The sequence below is a fragment of the Natrix helvetica genome, assembly GCF_964273705.1.
Source record: "Natrix helvetica genome assembly, chromosome: 3".
Classification (NCBI taxonomy): Eukaryota; Metazoa; Chordata; class Lepidosauria; order Squamata; family Natricidae; genus Natrix; species Natrix helvetica.
Genome location: NC_138549.1, coordinates 89,742,005 through 89,761,773, shown reverse-complemented (window position 1 = coordinate 89,761,773; position 19,769 = coordinate 89,742,005). Strand labels below are relative to the sequence as shown.

At 39.5% G+C, this 19,769-nt stretch overlaps 1 protein-coding gene across 12 annotated transcripts in view; it reads left to right on the top strand.

The window, feature by feature from the left end:
- The window catches only part of LRRC8D (leucine rich repeat containing 8 VRAC subunit D), a 100,312-nt gene extending 81,527 nt beyond the window's left edge, over window positions 1-18,785 (top strand). For all 12 annotated transcript variants that reach the window (XM_081946072.1, XM_081946075.1, XM_081946070.1 and 9 more), the window contains one exon: window positions 14,468-18,785. In XM_081946072.1, the coding sequence (XP_081802198.1) occupies window positions 14,470-17,046 (2,577 nt within the window). In that variant the 5' untranslated portion in view covers window positions 14,468-14,469 and the 3' untranslated portion in view covers window positions 17,047-18,785. The remainder of the gene's footprint in view (window positions 1-14,467) is intronic.
- Window positions 18,786-19,769: the final 984 nt, after the last annotated feature.

Here is a 19,769-nt window from a genome sequence, read left to right as displayed (position 1 = left end):
TTATTCTTGTATACAAATTGTATGCATTCATTTAGAGAAAGAAAATCTGAGAAAATAATGAGGTAAAATAATCAGAAATGATGCTTTGCATTAGCAAAGAATTGGTAAGCAGATTTTTAATGTAAAAAAATCAAATAGTACTTTAAAAGATGTGTTAAAATCCAGGATATTTTGGACTATTTAACTATTTGATTATAATTCTGTTTCCTTTGAGGTATTTTACTTTATGCAGAATGAAATATAGTTAAAACAAGACATATAATCAAGGGAATGACACTCTGTATATTAATCTATAATCAGTTAAGTAGCACTGTACTTCATTTGCTTTTCTTTAGGGTTTTATACCATTTCCTTCTCTAGTAATTTCACCAGTTTTCAGATTTTCTTAAAACACCTAAGGACTTGTCCAGACCATCTGCAAACTATAATTTATAATCAAGTAGAAACTTGAATTAAACTTTCTTGGATCTTAATATTTGAAAAAAGCTACTGTACACAGAGACTAGGAGACATTTAAACACATTTCAAACAGCACCATTAAATAGTGTAGGTCTCATAACTACCACTCTGTACATTTCTGTTTCCCTTGAGGCCCACCATATTCCTTTTTAAATATATGCCTGTGGGTCCACAATTCTAAAAGCCATATGAAAAAGGCAGGTTTTAACCAGTGCCTGGAAGGTCATTATTTATATGTTATTTATTTACAATTTAAAGTGAGAGTGTAAGCCATTCTTCCTTAGGGAGGGGTTTGGATGTTTCATAGACGGGAGGCTGCTATAGAGACTGCCCCCTCTTGCCACACTATGGTAGCGGGGGAACTTTAATAAACAGAATCTATTATGGTCCTTTAGATATATAGATTGGAATATAGAAATTTATATGGGCAAGAAAAGAGATCAGAGTCCATTTATTATCTGAAGCATTTTAGTGTGGCAAGAGGGAGCAGTCTCTGTAGCAGTCTCCCGTCTCCCCAAGGAAAAACGGCTTATGCTCTCACTTTAAAATTTAAATAAATAAATAAACAACATACAACTTTTATAAAGTTCACCTTGGGTAATCTAATTTCTTGTTTTAAATTGATTTCCTTTGGGGTAAGTCTAGCAAAGTAAGATAAATGAATTCTTATTCACAGCATGCCTACCCATAGATAGCCAATCCATAATTCACCCAACTAACCCATTATTTTTACTATAAGTTAAGCATATTGACTGAATTCACACAACAAATTAGTTTAAAATATAGATGCCTGTTTGCTCACTGTATCTTGTAAAAGTCAGCTAATTGGGTTCTGTACTTTTATGTCTGTTGGCTGAGCTTTGTTTTGTAAAAAGCTGAATAATTAACCCAGTCTGGATTGCTGCTATTTTGTCTCCACTCCATGTAGCTCCTTAACTATAGTTGATGGCCCTTCTTTGCCTAAATGTGCTATAGTCGTTTCTGATGAGTTGTTGGTTTATATTGTGGTCACTGGCTAGTTATAAGTAAGAATGATAAGCATGATGAGACATGTGAATATTTTGTGGACCAGAAGTAATAAAGTATTACAAGAAAACTATTGTTTTAGTGTGGGCATCCCAGATAGGTCAGTATTGACTAAGAAAAGATCAATTTATTTGGAATGTCCACCCCAAATAAAGGATTACAACTGAAATTGAAGAAATTGGATAGCTCATGCCTGACATTGTCTGGTAGCAAAACTGTAGGCTAGACTGGAAGATGGAAGAACATGGGAGAAAGTGACAATGATTAACCATTCCATACTTTTGTCAAGGAAGGGGTAAGTATCTGATCATAGATTCACCAATAGTTGATCTTTACTCAAAGGAAGCCTTATCCAGTTACAAGTTTGGTGCTAACTGCTTAAAGTAGAAGTCATCATGGAAAACTATTTGCATTCAAGCCGATTTTAAGTATACCTGCCATTCAGAGATCCAACGGAACCTATAAAAGTTAGAAAAAGAAAATTCTTCTGAAAGACACTTTCTCCAAAAGCTGTTTAAATAAAAGTAGCTGCTTTTGTAAATGACAGTATACCTCCCAGTTTATCTGTTCAATATAAGATTACTGCTGCCTCACCAGTTACCATTTTGTGCTCTGGTCCAAAGTGCAGTTCATGTAGCAATTAATGAGTGACAAATTAGTTTAGGAGGATGGTATTTTTTTGAATCTGTCATTGATCTTTTGTTGTCCTTCCAGTTGTAACCAAAAGTCTAGCAAGTATTCATTGTGATCTGGGCATAACTAAACAGATTCCACAACCTTTCTGGGCCTCCGTACCATCATGTTTCCATCATTCAGAATACTGGCTACACTAATATGTATTTTAATTTTAATACCTACAAATGTAGGGATTAGCAGGATTACTTTTGAAATAACACATTTGAATCACATGCAATGAAAATACTTTATCTGAACTGGTCATTTATGGTATAAAATAGGAAAGTCCTGTGAATACAAGGCAGGCAAAATCTACTATGTATGATCATGGATTTCTATAGTTTATGGACAAAGGAAAGGGAAAAGTGTGCACATGAGAATTTTCCCTGGTGTGCTTTCATTTGAAAAAATTGCACTGCATCATACTGTTGTCTTCAAATTGTGGGATAGGCTGATTAATGCCAGCTCTACTTAAAATGTTTTTAAATACTTGTGATGACAGAGAATTAAAAATGTCTTCTTTCTTTTTTAAAAAATTAGAATGATTAATGTAGAAATAATGAATTTATGTAGATAAGCTCTTGTAAGGAAGTTGAATCACTGCTTTGAAATTCTTGAGCTTTTATAATATTTCTAGAAAATATTTAATTCAATCCCAAAGGGTTTCTTTAATTCCCTGGTTGCATTTTAACACCTGTTCAAACAAAACGTAAAATATTTACTTTCTTCTGTAATTGTATAGAGTGGAAAAAGTTGATAGGCTTTCATAGAAAAGGAATGTAGTAAGTTGATGATATTGTTGAAAGAAATGTCCTTCTGGGTTCGGCTCCAAGTGGAAAAAAAGACACTGGAGGCATGGAGGCTGCTTGGAAAGATGGTTTTAATGGTGGACAGGACCACATGGCTTGAGTCCTGAACAGAAAAGGTGATCACATGCTTCAATGTTGGTGGAGAAGAAGAGAAGGCAAAGGAAGGGAAGAGAAGAGCTGAAGAAGGGCTTGCAGGGATTTTTATAATCTGTTCGGCCCCACCTATCTGTTTCCTGTTCCTGTGTAAGAAATGTATTCTGATTGGCTGTCAGACTCACATGGGCCCATGCAAGGGCAACCCTCTAGGCTGAGTTTTGAATCCAGGTTTGATTGAGTTCAGATGCCATGTGGTCAGTTGAGTTCAGATGCCATGTGGTCAGTTGAGTTCAGATGCCATGTGGTCAGTTGAGTAAAGGCTTATATTATCCTGCCTTCATTCCCATCCCCACTGGAGCTGAAGGGGAGAACTCTTTATTATGTAAAGTGGACTACCTTGGCCTTCTTAATGGCCCATTGATAAAGTGAGGATGGGCAGGAAGCTGCAGGAATTTACTTTGTGTTTAAAATGTATTTCTCCCTTTTTCACATCCAGGAAAATATAATATTCTGCCTTTTCAATATTTCCTAGGATATTTCATTTTTCTGGGAGAGGGCTGGGTGATAACTTCCTACAATCTTTACAAGCTATTTTAAATGTTCAGACAAAATGGTGCATATGTAACACCTGAAGGAAATCTTTTTACAAGCAAGTCACTATTAGTCACAGTAATCAAAATATTTCATTTTAGGTATGTGTATTTCATTTTTCAAATCTTGGGAATGGTTATTTGTGAGGAAGACGGAAAACACATTCAAAATTGTAATACAAGCGATTCAGAACTAGACACTGCTTTAGTGTCATACTTTCTTTCTAAAAGCTATTTCAGTAGAACATAAGCAAGTACTTTTCCTTACAAAGTTGATGAAGAGTGATATATTGGACTTTAATCTCTTAAATTGCTGTGTTTGCACATTCTGTTTTCTTGGATGTCTTTTTCTCCTCTGCATTGACAGCTCCAGGACTTGGCAGTTTTCCTTAGATGGATTGGTTCAAGATTCAATCTGAACTGTATGGAGAAAGAAACTCTTGAATTAGTTTGATCTCATGGCCTACATAAATACTGCTGTATGGGTTACATTCTACTTGCTGGTTTTTACCACAATGGAGAGACTCTTCCAATAGAAGGGTTCCGATACCGACTGACATCATTTTATGCTTTGCCTCTATAAATGATCCATCCATGATTAAACAGAACAGGAAAATTGTCTCATGTAATTTGGAGACAACAATGCTCTGCAATAGGACTAATTGCCATATTCATCTTTGAACCATGGACCAATTCTGGATATGCATTTATGATTCTAATCAGAATAGAATAAATTTGAGAGTCCAAAGGGAAATGCTAATTTAAGAATATTTATAACTGTATTTTTTTAGATTGTCATTGGGCATAAGGAGAAGTGGGGTGGTAGAATTAGACAAAGCCAATCCCACCTATTTAGTAGTATACGTGATAATTTTATATTTCCTTTATCATCTTCTGTCCAGTTTAGCAGCTGTCTAGTTAATTTTGTACTGAAATATAATAGCAGAGTTGGAAGGGACCTTGGAGGTCTTCTAGTCCAACCCTCTGCCTAGGCAGGAAACCCTATAGACAGACAATGGCTATCCAACATCTTCTTAAAGACTTCCAGTGTTGGGGCATTCACAACTTCTGGAGGCAAGCTGTTCCACTGATTAATTGTTCTAACTGTCAGGAAATGTCTCCTCAGTTCTAAGTTGCTTCTCTCCTTGATTAGTTTCCACCCATTGCTTCTTGTTCCACCCTCAGGTGCCTTGGAGAATAAAATTTCAGATTTCACAGTTTACTAAAACAATGCTGTACAAGACCCATTGACCAAGAAATATGGAATGACTCAAAATAAAAGGAAGGATAGTAATCTTGAGAGCTGACTCATGTGGCCATACAGAGTAGACAAGACCTATGTATTCTCCCAAATATCTTTTATAGAGTATTGCTTAAATTAATATTTATTCTTCATGAGTTGCTCTTGTATTTTCTACTTTGTTATGTAGAGATGGAGATAAACCTTGAATAATTGTAGAAACATGAGAATTAAAATTCTTGATTCTTATAGTTTTAGAAAAATGATGTACAGTATATCCATGTTAGAATTGTTGATGTGGATGAAGGTATTAACTTTGCTTATGTTTTTCAGTGGGCCCATAGATCATAGATTTCTGCATATACTGTATGAGCAGATATGGATAAAATGATACTTATTGACAGTACAATATATTCAATGCTTGGGAAATGAAACTTTCCTTCAAAAAGATGCACTTATGTGGGAAACCTATTGCCCACAGTCACAGAGTAACATATTAATTGAATATCTATAGGTTTATTTTTGTGCAAAGTCATCTCTCCTCCATTCCATTGAGTAATCCAATAACTTGTCATGTGAAATCTGTGTATGTCAGCTTGGTCATTAAATGGTTTAGTCTCTTGGAGGTAGCGTTATGAGGAGTTTTCTAAGCATCTGGTTAGGAGAAATTTAACTGTTCAGACTTAATAAATAAATGCTTATCTTTCTGGAGTAACCCAAGACTGCAAATGAGTTTGTAGGATTACGTTAGTAGATGTGTTGTGACACTTCTTACCTGACTCTCTTACCTGCACACAATTGCTTTTGAACTTCAAAACCTCAATTAAGAAAGATAATTTCTTTCCATTTATCCTCCCCTGTTCCTATTACAAGTTCTGATATAACTGAATTATGTTGGCATTTTTCCTAATACATTTACATAGCTTTGTTATCAATACACAAAGTAAATTGATTATCTCTTGTAACATACTGCTGGTTTTATTGTTAGAATTGCAGACAAATAGAACTAATGCCACAGCTCAGATATTTTTAGTAGCAATTGGTGCTTCATTATACTCTTGAAAATAGCAAAGATTGAAAGAGCGAGTTGTCCTTCTTGTTTTTGTAATAGTTGGGGATAAATTTATCCTGGAGCCCTTGGTCTAATTTTAAAAACACTGCAGGAAAACAGTTCGGACCTTTGATAAGCATTGTGTCTTCTTTACAGCAAGGTTTTTAGAAGAGAAGAGAATAAAAAATATTGTCCAAGAAAAAAGAGTTTAGAAAAGAAGCTTCCGCACTCATTTTTACCCTGAGCTTAAGCAGTGTTTGCTTATGCTCTGCCCACTATATGGCCCCACCAGATTATTCTTGAAAGAATATGATCTCCTAGTTAAAAAAACAACAACCTTGTCTTTGCCTTGTAGAGGGGCCAGCCATTCAAGGAGAAATCTCTGCACAGTTCCTTTTCTCAGAGCAAATAAGAATTACACGGTAATAAAATGAGTACTTTGAAGTGCTTTCAAACACATTTATTTCCATAATTCTTCAAGCAGCTTTGATGAATTTGTTCCACATTTCAATGAAAAGTGATCAACAGCAGCTTTTCATAAGATGTTTTCAGAGTTTGGAAGTAAAATGAACCAAGGAAGCAGTTTCATAATTTCTGTGTTTAGTCACAGCAATTCTGTAACACTGTCAGCACCAACTTATTATTATTACTCTTATGGTTGGTCACACAGTCAGCCAGATGTTTAGACTGGATTTGGCATTTTTATCCACCTATTGAGTCCTTCCCCAGAACCTGGGATAGGTAGATGTTCTTTCATGGAGCAAAAGGTATCATAACAGAATGTAAGCTGTTTCAAGTAAAAGCTGCTTTTTGCAGTTGGGTGATGGTGATTTTGTCAATGTTGATGATATTCAAGTAATGCTCCTGAAGTTTTGGGATTGCACCCAAGGTGCAAGGTGCCTGTTACTATTGGTTCTACCTTTGCTTTCTTTTGTCACAATCATTCTACATCTATTTGAAGATCTTTGTATTTTGTGATTTTCTCCACTACTTTGTCTTCTCTTCTGTTGTCTCCAGGAAATGCCACGTCCACTATCCAGATGTTTTTATCTTTTTTATAAACCATGGTTAAATCTAGAGTGTTGTGTGGCAGATGCTTGCCTGTTTGAATTCTAAAGTCCCAGAGCAATTTAACTTCTTCATTTTAGAAGCAGATAGTCTAATATCTAATGTAACATAAATAGTGATTCCGTTATCCCAACATACTTCTGTTTCTAAACATAAAAACTCCAGGGTTTTTTTCCAGCTATATTGTATAAAGTTGGTACCAGTTAAGTATTTAATTAGTTTCATATAAAATGGAGATGCAGTTCCAGAAGCAGAAGTGCAGAGTGCATCTTAACCTAAGAACAAGAATTCCTGGGTTCAAATCCCTCATCAAACTGATTTGTTTACCAGATTAAGATCCTTTATGGAGGAATGATGAAGATACGGTATAATCATAGGAAATGGTAATTTGGTGATATTGATGAGGTTTTTGTTGCATCTGTTCCTGAAGCACACCAGTTCTTAGGATTCTGAGAAAAGAATATAGCTATTTTTCTTACTTTTAAAGTGCACTGTGGGTAAGTGAAGGTGAAAAGGTGTCCTAGAAAATACAAGAACAGCTAGAAGGTTCTTTATGTAAAACAAATCTATTTTAACTGGAATAATTACGTTAGCTGACTGAGTATAGTGTTCCCTGGATATTTTCTTTTACTGGATTTTTTAAAGCCAGTGTGTTTTGTTTGCAACGGTAACTTTTCTGAATATAATAAAAACCCAGGTTTTCACCTAATTATACTCAAAATGCATGTTATTATTCCTTCATTGGAGAGGTGATTAGGCACAATCCCTGCCAAAAATCATAGAAAGTCATGAGATATTAAATGTTTTCCAGCCTGTACAGGTTATTATCAATATATACAGAATTTAATATACCAGACTAAACTGGCTTGCTAAGTACATACCAAAATCTTGAGGCAGTGTGTTTGTTTTGCAAGCATTCCTTAATACAAGTAGTCTTTGCCGAGCAGCTATTCCAAGTTATGACTGGCCCTTGCAGTTGTGGTGGTGACAGCATGCTCAGAGTCATGTAATTGGGATCTAGGCACTTGGCAATCAACTTGCATTTATGATTACAGTGTCCTGAGATTACATAGTCACCGTGTGGTGGCTCAGTGGTTAGAATGCAGTACTGCAGGCTGCTACTGCTGCCTGCAATTTGGCAGTTCAAATCTTACCAGGCTCAAGGTTGACTCTGCCTTCCATCCTTCCGAGGTGGGTAAAATGAGGACCCACATTGTTGGGGGCAATAGGCTGACTCTGTAAAATCGCTTACAGAGGGTTGTGAAGCGGTATATAAATCTAAATGCTAAATGCTATTTGTGATGTTCCCTGCTGGCTTTCCGCAAGCAAAGCCAATGGGGAAATCAGCAGGAAAAGTTGAAAGTTACTTCGGTAAGGCACTTGCATCCTCCCCCACTTTGCACTAGGCATCCGTCTATAACAGGGGTGGGGAACTGTGGCTCTTTTGCGACTTGTGGACTTCAACTCCCAGAATTCCAGAACCAACATAGCTGCCTCAGGAATTCTGGGAGTTGAAGTCCACAAGTCGCAAAAGAGCCACAGTTCCCCACCCCTGGTCTATAATCTTGCTAAGCCTCTCAGGCCACTTGCACAGCTACCCCTATGCAACAGCAGCCACTCCAGGCACCACTATGCCTTACCTGCCTGCAGGTCTGCTTGCAACTACCTGGGAGTTGCTTAACAACCCAGGATCCTCACTTAACAATAGCAATGGGGTGTGCAGGATTGCATTCCAGCAACGTTGTGCTTTTTAACTACATCACTTACCAATGGAAATTCCGGCCCCAGTTACCTTGTTGTTAACTGAGGACTAACCGTAACTCCTTTAAATGAACATCTAATATGTCTAAAGTATGATTTGCAATGGTAAATCAGTTCATTGAGTATAGGGAAGCTTGTGAATAAAAGAGCCATTTAGAACTGACATAGTTCATCGAAGACGTCCGGATGTGAATCCCTTGTTGTGAAATGGGGGCCTGGGAGACAGTTGGGCCTGCTGATAGTATACTGGCTCCTCGCTATACATCAGCGGCCCTGCCTGAACTCCTCGAGCTGATCGCATCGGTGGCGGTTGAGACCCCCAAACTTTTAGTGATGGGGGATTTTAACCTGCCATCGATGGGAGAAGCATCAGAGGGGGTTCAGGAGTTCATGGCTTCCATGACAGCCATGGACCTGACTCAAATGATTCAGGGCCCGACACACGAGGGAGGACACACTCTGGACCTTGTTTTTGTCTCTGGCCAGTGGCTGAGTGATCTGGGAGGAGGGGACTTAACCATCACTCCCCTGTCATGGTCAGATCACTCACTCCTCCGTCTTGACTTCCCTGGTGCTACCTCCCGCTGCGGGGAGGCGGAACCGGAAAGTTCCAGATGGTTCCGCCCCAGGCGCCTGATGGAACCTGATAGGTTCCAGACGGAGCTTGGGCCACCTCCTGTAACCTTGACCCGCCCTCGGGTAGAGGACCTGGTAGTTGCGTGGAATAATGCAACTACCGGGGCCTTGAACCGGGTGGCGCCTTTGTGGCCTCTCCGGCGGCAACGATCCACCCTAGCCCCTTGGTTTACCGAGGAGCTAAGGGTGATGAAGTGCCGCAAGAGACGTCTAGAGAGTCGTTGGAGATCCTCTCGCTCCGAATTTGATCGAACACAGGCACGAGCCCATTTAAGGACGTACCTTGTGGCATTGAGAGTGGCCAAACGCCAATATTGTGCCACTCTCATTGCATCTGCGGAGAACCGCCCTGCCGCCCTGTTTCAGGTGTCCCGCTCCCTCTTGTTTCAGAGGCCGCGGGAGGCCCCCCTACAGGGCAGGGCAGAGGAATTTGGTAAATATCTGCAGGATAAAATCGCTCAAATCCGGAGAGATTGGGTTCCTGTCAGTGATCCAATGGAGACGTCCATGGCGAGTCTTGAGGTATCGATCTGGGAGGAGTTTGACTTGGTTGCCATCGAGGATTTGGACAGATTGCGTGGACGACTGCGACCCACCACATGTTTATTGGACCCGTGCCCCTCCTGGCTTGTACTGGCATCCTGGGAGGTTACACGAGACTGGCTCCTGGGCCTAGTGAATGCTTCGCTGAGCGAGGGGTCTCTCCCGGCCGCCTTGAAAGAGGCAGTGGTGAGACCCTTGCTCAAGAAGCCTTCCCTGGACCCTTTGGAGCTGGCCAATTATCGTCCTGTCTCCAACCTTCCCTTTTTGGCGAAGGTTGTAGAGAGTGTGGTGGCCTACCAGTTTCCACGACATCTGGAGGAAAATGATTATCTAGACCCGCGCCAGTCCGGCTTCCGCCCCGGTCACAGCACGGAGACGGCCTTGGTCGCGTTGGTGGATGATCTCTGGAGGGCCAGAGACAGAGGTTGTTCCTCTATCCTGGTCCTATTAGACCTCTCGGCGGCTTTTGATACCATCGACCATGGTATCCTGCTGCGCCGGCTGGAGGGGCTGGGGGTCCGGGGCACCGTTTTGCAGTGGTTCGGCTCCTACCTTTCTGACCGGACGCAGCGTGTGTTGGCAGGAGAAGAGAGGTCGACCCTACGCCCCCTTACTTGTGGGGTGCCACAGGGGTCGGTCCTCTCGCCACTCCTCTTCAACACATATATGAAGCCGCTGGGTGAGATCATCCGTGGTTTCGGGGTGGGATACCATCTGTACGCTGATGATACTCAGCTGTACTTTTCTACCCCGAACCACCCCAACGAGGCCATCAAAGTGATGTCCCGGTGTGTGGAAGCCGTACGGATCTGGATGGATGACAACCGACTCAAGCTCAACCCCTCCAAGACGGAGTGGCTGTGGGTACCAGCTCCCCGGTTCAGCCAATTAATTCCATCATTGGCCATTGGGGGCATTCAACTTGCCCCCGTGGAGCGGGCGCGCAATTTGGGCGTCCTCCTGGATGCCCGGCTGTCCATGGATGACCATGTGACAGCCGTGGCAAGGGGGGCGTTCCACCAGGTTCGCCTGGTGCGTCAATTGCGCCCCCTACTGGACCGGGACGCCTTACGCACAGTCACTCATGCGCTGGTGACGTCTCGCTTGGACTACTGTAACGCTCTCTACATGGGGCTTCCCTTGAAATGCACCCGGAGGCTACAGTTGGTCCAGAACGCAGCCGCGCGGGTAATTATGGGGAGTACTAGGTACTCCCATGTGACACCGTTCCTGCGCGAGCTGCACTGGCTTCCTGTGGTCTATCGGGTGCGTTTCAAGGTTTTGATAATAATCTTTAAAGCGCTCCATGGCTCAGGACCTAGTTACTTGCGGGATCGTATTCTGCCCCATACATCCCTGCGACCAATCCGCTCGCACAGAGAGGGCCTCCTCCAGGTGCCGTCCACAAGACAGTGTCGGGGGGCGGCGCCAAGAGTAGAGCCTTCTCTGTGGCGGGCCCAGCCCTGTGGAATGACCTCCCTCCGGATATTAGGAATACCTCTGACCTCCGCTCCTTTCGTATTAAGCTTAAGACCCACCTATTCCAAGCAGCTGGCCTGGCTCAACTTTGATCTAACCATATCGCTCCTGACGGGCTTTTACTGGGTATTTTAATTATATTTAATTTAATTATCTAGGGGTTTTTAAAGACTGTATTTTAATTGTTTTATTTATCAGCCGACCTCCTCCTTGTGTATGTCTCGGTATATGTCTCTGTTATATGTTTGTTTTGTCCATATTTATTTCATATGTTTCATTGTACGCCGCCCCGAGTCCTTCGGGAGAGGGTGCGGCTAAGAAATAAATATTTATTTTTATTTTTATTATTATTATTATTATTATTATTATTATTATTATTATTATTATTATTATTATTATTATTATTAAATGTAGCTTCTAGGCTACTGTTCTCTTTAAATTGAAACATTCTTTACATAACTCCTGAGAATACATTAGTAAACATTTTTAATCCTATTTTCCACACTTGCAGTCTTGAAAGTATCTACTGGCATACTGAATTACATATATAATACCACCACATTTCTGCATTTCAAACATTGTAGAACACCTGGTGCCACAAATACAGTCAAAATAACAGAGACAGGAAAAAGATGTGGTTAGACCCAGAACAAAATCTTTGTTTAAGTTAAATATAGTTAACTTATTGAACAAATAGTTTACAATATATTTAATTAATATTACTCTACATCAGGGGTGTCAAACTCGCTTCATCACAGCATCATCTCGTGACGTATCATGATTTTACCCCCCTTTGCTAAACCAGGCATGAGCGTGGCCAATGTGTGACGCATCTGGCCCATAGGCTGCAGGTTTGGCAGCCCTGCTCTACATGAACTCTCTTTTTTGTCATATAAGAAAATTTACTTTCTCAGCAAATTTTGGAGCTGTTTTCTGAACTATAGTCAAGACTTCTGAAAAATATTTCTGGCCTTCAGATCTAAACTTCTGAGCTTCTGCTGTTGGTTTACTTAATCACAGTTTTGTCCCTTAGGTGATCTTGACTTTTCCATATATTGACAGTGGGAGATGGAAGCTTAATCTAGTTTAAGTTTGAGTGAAAGAGGGGGGAAATGCTATTATGAAATGTGGGCTGCAAAACTTTGGACCACCATTAGGTGGCAACAAGGAGATGCAAAAAACAAGCTATTTGCTAGCATCTAGTGAACAGACAGATTTTTGCAGTCCATAGTAAATGGAATTCATTGTGCTAAAAATCTACATGTGTAAATATATCTAATTAGAATAATGAAATAATTATTTTTAGTTTTTCCTCCTGGCTTCAAAGTTTTAAATTATTACAGCATTAACAATTAAGTCTTAACTATATTTACCCACTCACACTAGGTTCAGTAATATTGCAGCCTTAAAACTGATGGTTATTTAGGCAGTAAACATGAAAAATAACTGTATACCTTTAATCTTTCCCTAGTCTCACTTACTGCATGTAAAAGTCAGGTACTGTATGTGTATGATTTGGAGAATGCTGGCTTATGATTAGTGACCTTCCCAACTTTTATCAGTTCTGCCTATATGACATGTGGTTTTTGGCATGTTTTTTTTTATTTACACTGTTGTAAACGAGATTTATTAATTGTAGCAGGGGTCCCAACCTCTAGGCCATGGACCGGTATTGGTCCGTGGCCTGTTAGGAACCCGGCTGCACAGCTGGAGGTAAGCAATGGGCGAGCAAGCAAAACCTGTTTATTAGCATTATTACTTGAAGGCTTTACAAAGAGTAACTAAATTACATTGTGCTTCTTCCAGGGATTGTCTAGAGCTCTTAAACTGCCAGCAAGGCTGGTTTTAATGAATTTCTTGTAAGATCATGATTAGGTTAGTCTACATTATTGCAAAGATTTGATTGCATCAAGTAGCTAATTTCTGATAATTGGCATTTTCAGAACTTGTGTTTCATATTTACTGGTATATCATAGTTGCAACTCAGAAGACATTGAGACTCCAATTGTCTCCTGCTTATTTGGAAATAAACTTACACTGAATTTAGGGAATTTTTTTTTCCATTAAACAATTTAGGATTGAGCTAAACATGGACAGGGCGGTTACGTCATTCAAGTTCATGATCATGAAAACATTTTGATTCTCTTTTATTTCAGTGGACTGGAGTAAAGATGTGTTTAACTCACATAGAAAAATATGCTGAATTACATTAATTCTGTCTTCCTACTTCTAAGCCTTCCAGTATTCCAAAGAAACATAATTTCTTTGGCAGTTCAAAGCAAACTTTGATTGTTTTGGTTTTGAGACAATTAGTCCTAAAATCAGCCTGCAGGTTAAAACCTTGAGTATAATGCCTACCTTATGGGAAAAGATTAAAGGGAGGATTTACATCTGCTAATTATTTAATAGTATTGAAGCATCCCCTGTCCATTACATTAGATTGTTTTTCCTTACCATAAGAAATGTCAGTGTTTTGGAAACAGGAATATAGCAATATATCCATATTGGAATGGATAAGTATATATGAAGTTGGAAAAATAAAACCACATATGTACTGCTTACTGTCCTTTTAAATGGATTATTGCTCTGATGTAATAATACTATTATTGGTTATAATTTATAAAATAGATTTTTACTGTGTAACCCACCCATTACAATTAGATTGATTCTCATTGAAGATTCTCATTTGCTCTGTATTATTTTCTTTCATTTCTGTCCTAAACTATTAAATTAAGATGGTAACCCTAAAACATCTACTAAAATGTTAAAATACTTTCAAGGAACATATTTTAGTGCCAGTGTCTTAATTTTTTGTCAATACAGCTTGAGAGACCTTAAATATATATTTTGTTTTATATTTAATAGTGGCTATTGTCCACCGTTTATATTTTAAAAGTGGCTGCTGTCCACCATTTATAAGAGATAAAATTGAAATTAAAACAAGTAGGAAAAATAGAAATTAAAAATAAAGAAATGCATAAATTATTATTGTGCTTCTCAGCAGTGAATAACAGGAACTTCTGTTTTGTTACAGGAATGTTTACCCTTGCAGAAGTTGCATCTCTGAATGACATACAGCCAACTTACCGAATTCTGAAACCATGGTGGGATGTATTTATGGATTACCTGGCAGTTGTAATGCTAATGGTTGCCATTTTTGCAGGAACCATGCAGTTGACCAAAGATCAGGTGGTTTGTTTGCCTGTGTTACAGTCTGCTGTAAGTGCGAAAATGCAACCCAGCCCCTTGGGAAATGCCAAAGCTACAGATATGCCGGAATCCGAAACGCCAGCTATTCAGGACAAAGACAAACAGGCAGCCATGGCTGTATCTCTTGACACGACACCTGTCACTACGCCTGATGTACGTAGAACTGCCTATCCCCCATTACACTCAACTGCTGCAAGTCAGGAAGCAAAGAAGGAACAGAAAGATTTTCTGGGCCGTAAAACTAACTTGGATTATCAGCAATATGTTTTCATTAACCAGATGTGTTATCATGTGGCTCTTCCTTGGTATTCAAAGTACTTTCCCTACCTAGCTCTTATACACACAATTATTTTAATGGTCAGTAGCAATTTTTGGTTTAAATACCCCAAAACCTGCTCAAAAATTGAGCATTTTGTCTCTATTTTAGGAAAATGCTTTGAATCCCCTTGGACTACCAAAGCATTGTCTGAAACGGCATGTGAAGACTCTGAGGAGAATAAACAGAGACTAACTGGAGCCCAGTCCCTGCCAAAGCATGTATCAACTAGTAGTGATGAAGGAAGTCCAAATGCCAGTACCCCCATGATAAACAAGACTGGTTTCAAGTTTTCAGCAGAAAAGCCAGTGATTGAAGTCCCGGGTATGACCATTTTGGACAAAAAAGATGGAGAACAAGCCAAAGCACTCTTTGAAAAAGTACGGAAATTCCGGGCCCACGTGGAGGACAGCGATTTGATTTATAAACTCTACGTTGTTCAGACTGTCATCAAAACTGTAAAATTCATATTTATTCTCTGCTACACAGCAAATTTTGTCAATGAAATCAGCTTTGAGCATATTTGCATGCCCAAAGTGGAACATCTGACTGGCTACCAAGAATTTGAATGCACACACAATATGGCTTACATGTTAAAAAAGTTGCTTATTAGTTACATTTCTCTCATCTGTGTCTATGGTTTTGTCTGTCTGTACACTCTCTTCTGGCTGTTTCGGTTACCCCTCAAGGAGTACTCTTTTGAAAAAGTGAGAGAGGAGAGCAGTTTCAGCGATATTCCAGATGTTAAAAATGATTTTGCTTTTCTCTTGCACATGGTTGACCAGTACGATCAGTTATACTCCAAGAGGTTTGGTGTATTTCTGTCAGAGGTCAGTGAAAATAAACTGAGGGAAATAAGTTTGAACCACGAATGGACTTTTGAGAAATTGAGGCAACACGTTTCTCGCAATGCTCAGGATAAGCAAGAATTACATCTTTTCATGCTATCGGGAGTCCCGGATGCGGTTTTTGATTTGACAGATTTAGATGTGTTAAAGCTTGAGCTGATTCCTGAAGCAAAAATCCCTGCTAAAATATCCCAGATGACTAACCTTCAAGAGCTACATCTCTATCATTGCCCTGCCAAGGTGGAGCAGACAGCCTTCAGTTTTCTTCGGGACCACCTGAGATGCCTGCATGTAAAATTTACTGATGTTGCAGAGATACCAGCTTGGGTGTACTTACTTAAAAATCTCCGAGAGTTGTATTTGGTAGGCAACTTGAATTCTGAAAACAATAAAATGATAGGACTTGAATCGCTTAGAGAATTAAGGCACCTTAAGATTCTCTATGTGAAAAGCAATTTGACCAAAATTCCATCTAACATCACAGATGTAGCACCACATCTAACCAAGCTGGTAATTCACAATGATGGTACCAAGCTTTTTGTACTGAATAGCCTTAAGAAAATGATGAATGTAGCAGAATTAGAGCTGCAGAACTGTGAACTGGAACGTATTCCCCATGCCATTTTTAGTCTCACTAACTTGCAGGAACTAGACCTAAAGTCAAACAGCATACGCACAATTGAAGAAGTCATCAGCTTCCAACATTTAAAAAGGCTAACTTGTCTGAAATTGTGGCACAATAAAATAGTTAACATTCCTTCTTCCATTACCCATGTTAAAAACTTGGAGTCGCTTTACCTCTCCAACAATAAACTCGAATCCTTACCTGTTGCAGTATTCAGTTTACAAAAACTCAGATGCTTGGATGTAAGCTACAACTCCATTGCGGTGATTCCTGTGGAAATAGGGTTGCTTCAAAATCTCCAGCACTTGCATATCACAGGAAATAAAGTGGAAGTTTTGCCAAAGCAACTATTTAAGTGCTCCAAGTTGAGAACTTTGAGTTTGGGACAAAATTGCATCACCTCAATTCCAGAAAAAATTGGCCAGCTGTTGCAACTAACTAACTTAGAGCTGAAGGGGAACTGTTTAGACCGTCTGCCAGCCACTCTGGGTCAGTGTCGGCTTCTCAGAAAAAGTGGACTAATTGTAGAAGATCATCTTTTTGATACATTGTCCTCAGAAGTTAAAGAAGCGTTGAATCAAGATACAAGCATTCCCTTTGCTAATGGGATTTAAACAGAGCTCGAACTTGGTGACCAATATAGATCATATTAAAGAGCACACCAATAAAATGTTGTGTTGAAAATTTGGAACTTTTTTTTCTTTTTGTAAGAAAGGACTGTTAAGCCCGGTAGAATCTCCTTTGGTGTTTGTAGTATTTTTAAACATTACTTCCAAAATTTTGGGAGGGCAAAGAAGGGTTGGGGAAATCGTTAAAACAATCTTGATTTTTGTTTCCCTTATGTTTGTAACATGGATGCTGCCGCTTTTGAATGTTTACAAATTGCTTGCCTGCTTAACGTACATGATTAAATTGGTGACCTTTTCTTACTATAAATAATTTTAAACGGCTCTGTTCATTTAGCGTTGTGTTGAAGGCCAGATAGTTCTTTACTTTATAAAATTGGAATGATAATTCAAGCAAGTATTATTGTTATTGATCAACAAGAAAAATTTATAGATAATTCAATAGTAAGTAATTCAATATAGTTTTCATCTGCCCCTCAATATGTAATTAGTAAATACTAAAAGAATTGTTTTTATTTACAATCCTTCACTTTGAAAAAATACTAAAATGTCCTAATCTTTCTCTGCTAAATGCCTCTTAGACTATTTAAAATAGATGTTTCTTGTTTTATGGATATCGTTACACATGAAAAGTTTTTTTTTAAAATTGCCTTAGCTTTTGTTCTAAATCAGGAAATAGAAATGATTTGTAAAAAAAATTAAAATCTAAAAAATCTTTAAAAAGAAATGAAACAAATTGCATAATGGTTAAAGTAAACCAGTAAGGCTTGACTAGGCCAGTGGCAGATAATATTTATGCTCTGCAGTGCTAGCAGCTTGTGGAAGAATTCTTGCTTTATCAAATGATACAGAATGTACATCATCAAGAAGCGCGCTTCGAGGGTCTTTACAAAACAAGGTGGAATTTCTTCAATGCAGGCAGTTGTGCATTAGTAGCCCTGGTTGCTCCCTTTTTAACTCCTCAGGTAGAAATCAGTATGAATGAACTCAACATTCTGCCCAACCACGCGGAGAAAGCATTTTCAGCCAGCAGAATATGGTTGCCATAGCACTTTAGATATAAAAGCCACTTTGGCACAGGTACCAAGGGCAAAGAAATCACAGAGGTTCCTGGTTCGTCTTCCATTATACTCCCTAATATAGGAGTATCCAACCTTGGCAACTTTAAGACCGGTAGACTTCAACAAGTTGTGGGTTGGCTGGGAAATTCTGGGAGTTGAAGTTTACCGGAGTTGCCAAGGTTGGACACCCCTGCCGTAAAACAAATATACCTGCAATATAAATACTGCTGATTTGTCCATTTACAATATGGCAACAAAGACAGCTGGACCTGCAGAAGAGAGAGGATGCTCGGGAGAAAGCAAATCAAAAGACACCCGACTTTCCTGTGAAAATTCAAATCTAGTTGAGGAAGCAAATCCCTTTATCAAGGAATCATCTGGGAAAAGACATGCTATAAAAATAAGGGTTGCCGGAGCACATGCCTGATGATAATGAACTTGCATTTCAATACATAGAGCTGTGAACGGTGGGCATTGCATTTTCAGTGGCACTCAGAAACACCTTTGCACATCTGGACCACAGCCGCCATCACAAAAGGGGGGGGAGCTACATCAGTTAAAGGGCAGCTCTCTGATCAGCAGCAACCAAATCAGATGCAGCGTTAGCGCTCAAACTCAATCCGTGCTTGGCTTGTTTACTACTTCAGTTGTTATCTTATGTAAGCTGGTCAGTTGCCATAAATAAATAAATAAAAGCCTTATCATGTGGCCCTTTAATTATTATTTGCAGCTGCCAGTTTCTTTTGCTTTGCGCTGCTCTGTTGCTATTTAAAATCAAGGACCTAGCAAGAGGCAATATCATGCCATTTGCTAAAAGTCATTCCCGCCGGGTGCAGGAAAACATTTCAGTAAGAGGGCCAGAGGAAGAAATGTACAGAATAGAACAATTAAAATCCAGTTCCCCCCCACATCCCATTTCACAGATGAAAATGCTGGAGCCATGACCAAATTATCCTTTCTCACAAAACACTGCAGATTTTGCATAAATCGACCCCAGATTCACACCCTGGATAACAGTTGCTTCCAGAAAGTAGAGAGCAGCTGTAAAAGTGTAGCAGGGTTGCAAGCTAGGGCAGGGTTGCTTCTGAGTCTTTTGCTGTGTTATTCTGGGCTCATACTGCACTCCCTGAAAATCCCTGAAGAAGTGACAAGAAGTGCTGGAAGACATGTGAACAGTCCTTTGCGCAATCAACTATGACTTGCACACAATGGCCCGCACCTCATGAGTATTTTTCCATGATCTCAAGAGTATGCAGTTACTTGAAAGGATTTCTAAAGAAGTATCTGTAAAACTGAACAGCATTCCTTTAAGAGAAATGAAGCTGGAAGCGCCACCTAATTCCACAGAACTCTTAAAGACTGTTTACTGTAATTATACATGTCATTTGAGCAGAACCTAATCTAGAAGCAGGCTCCTGTTTAGACCTCTGATAATCCTTCACCAATTTGCTGTACCTGCCAGTTAAACAGTTGATTGGCCTATTCCGAGATCTCAAAATGCTTCCCTGAAAAAAAAAAAAGACTACAGGCTTGATGTAACTTATAGGAGAAGTTTCCCCCCCCCCCTCCAAATCCACTATCTGCATGATGACCTATTTTTGAGAAGGTTTACAATGAGCCCTCGGTTCTTACAAGTTTGCTTCCTTGCTT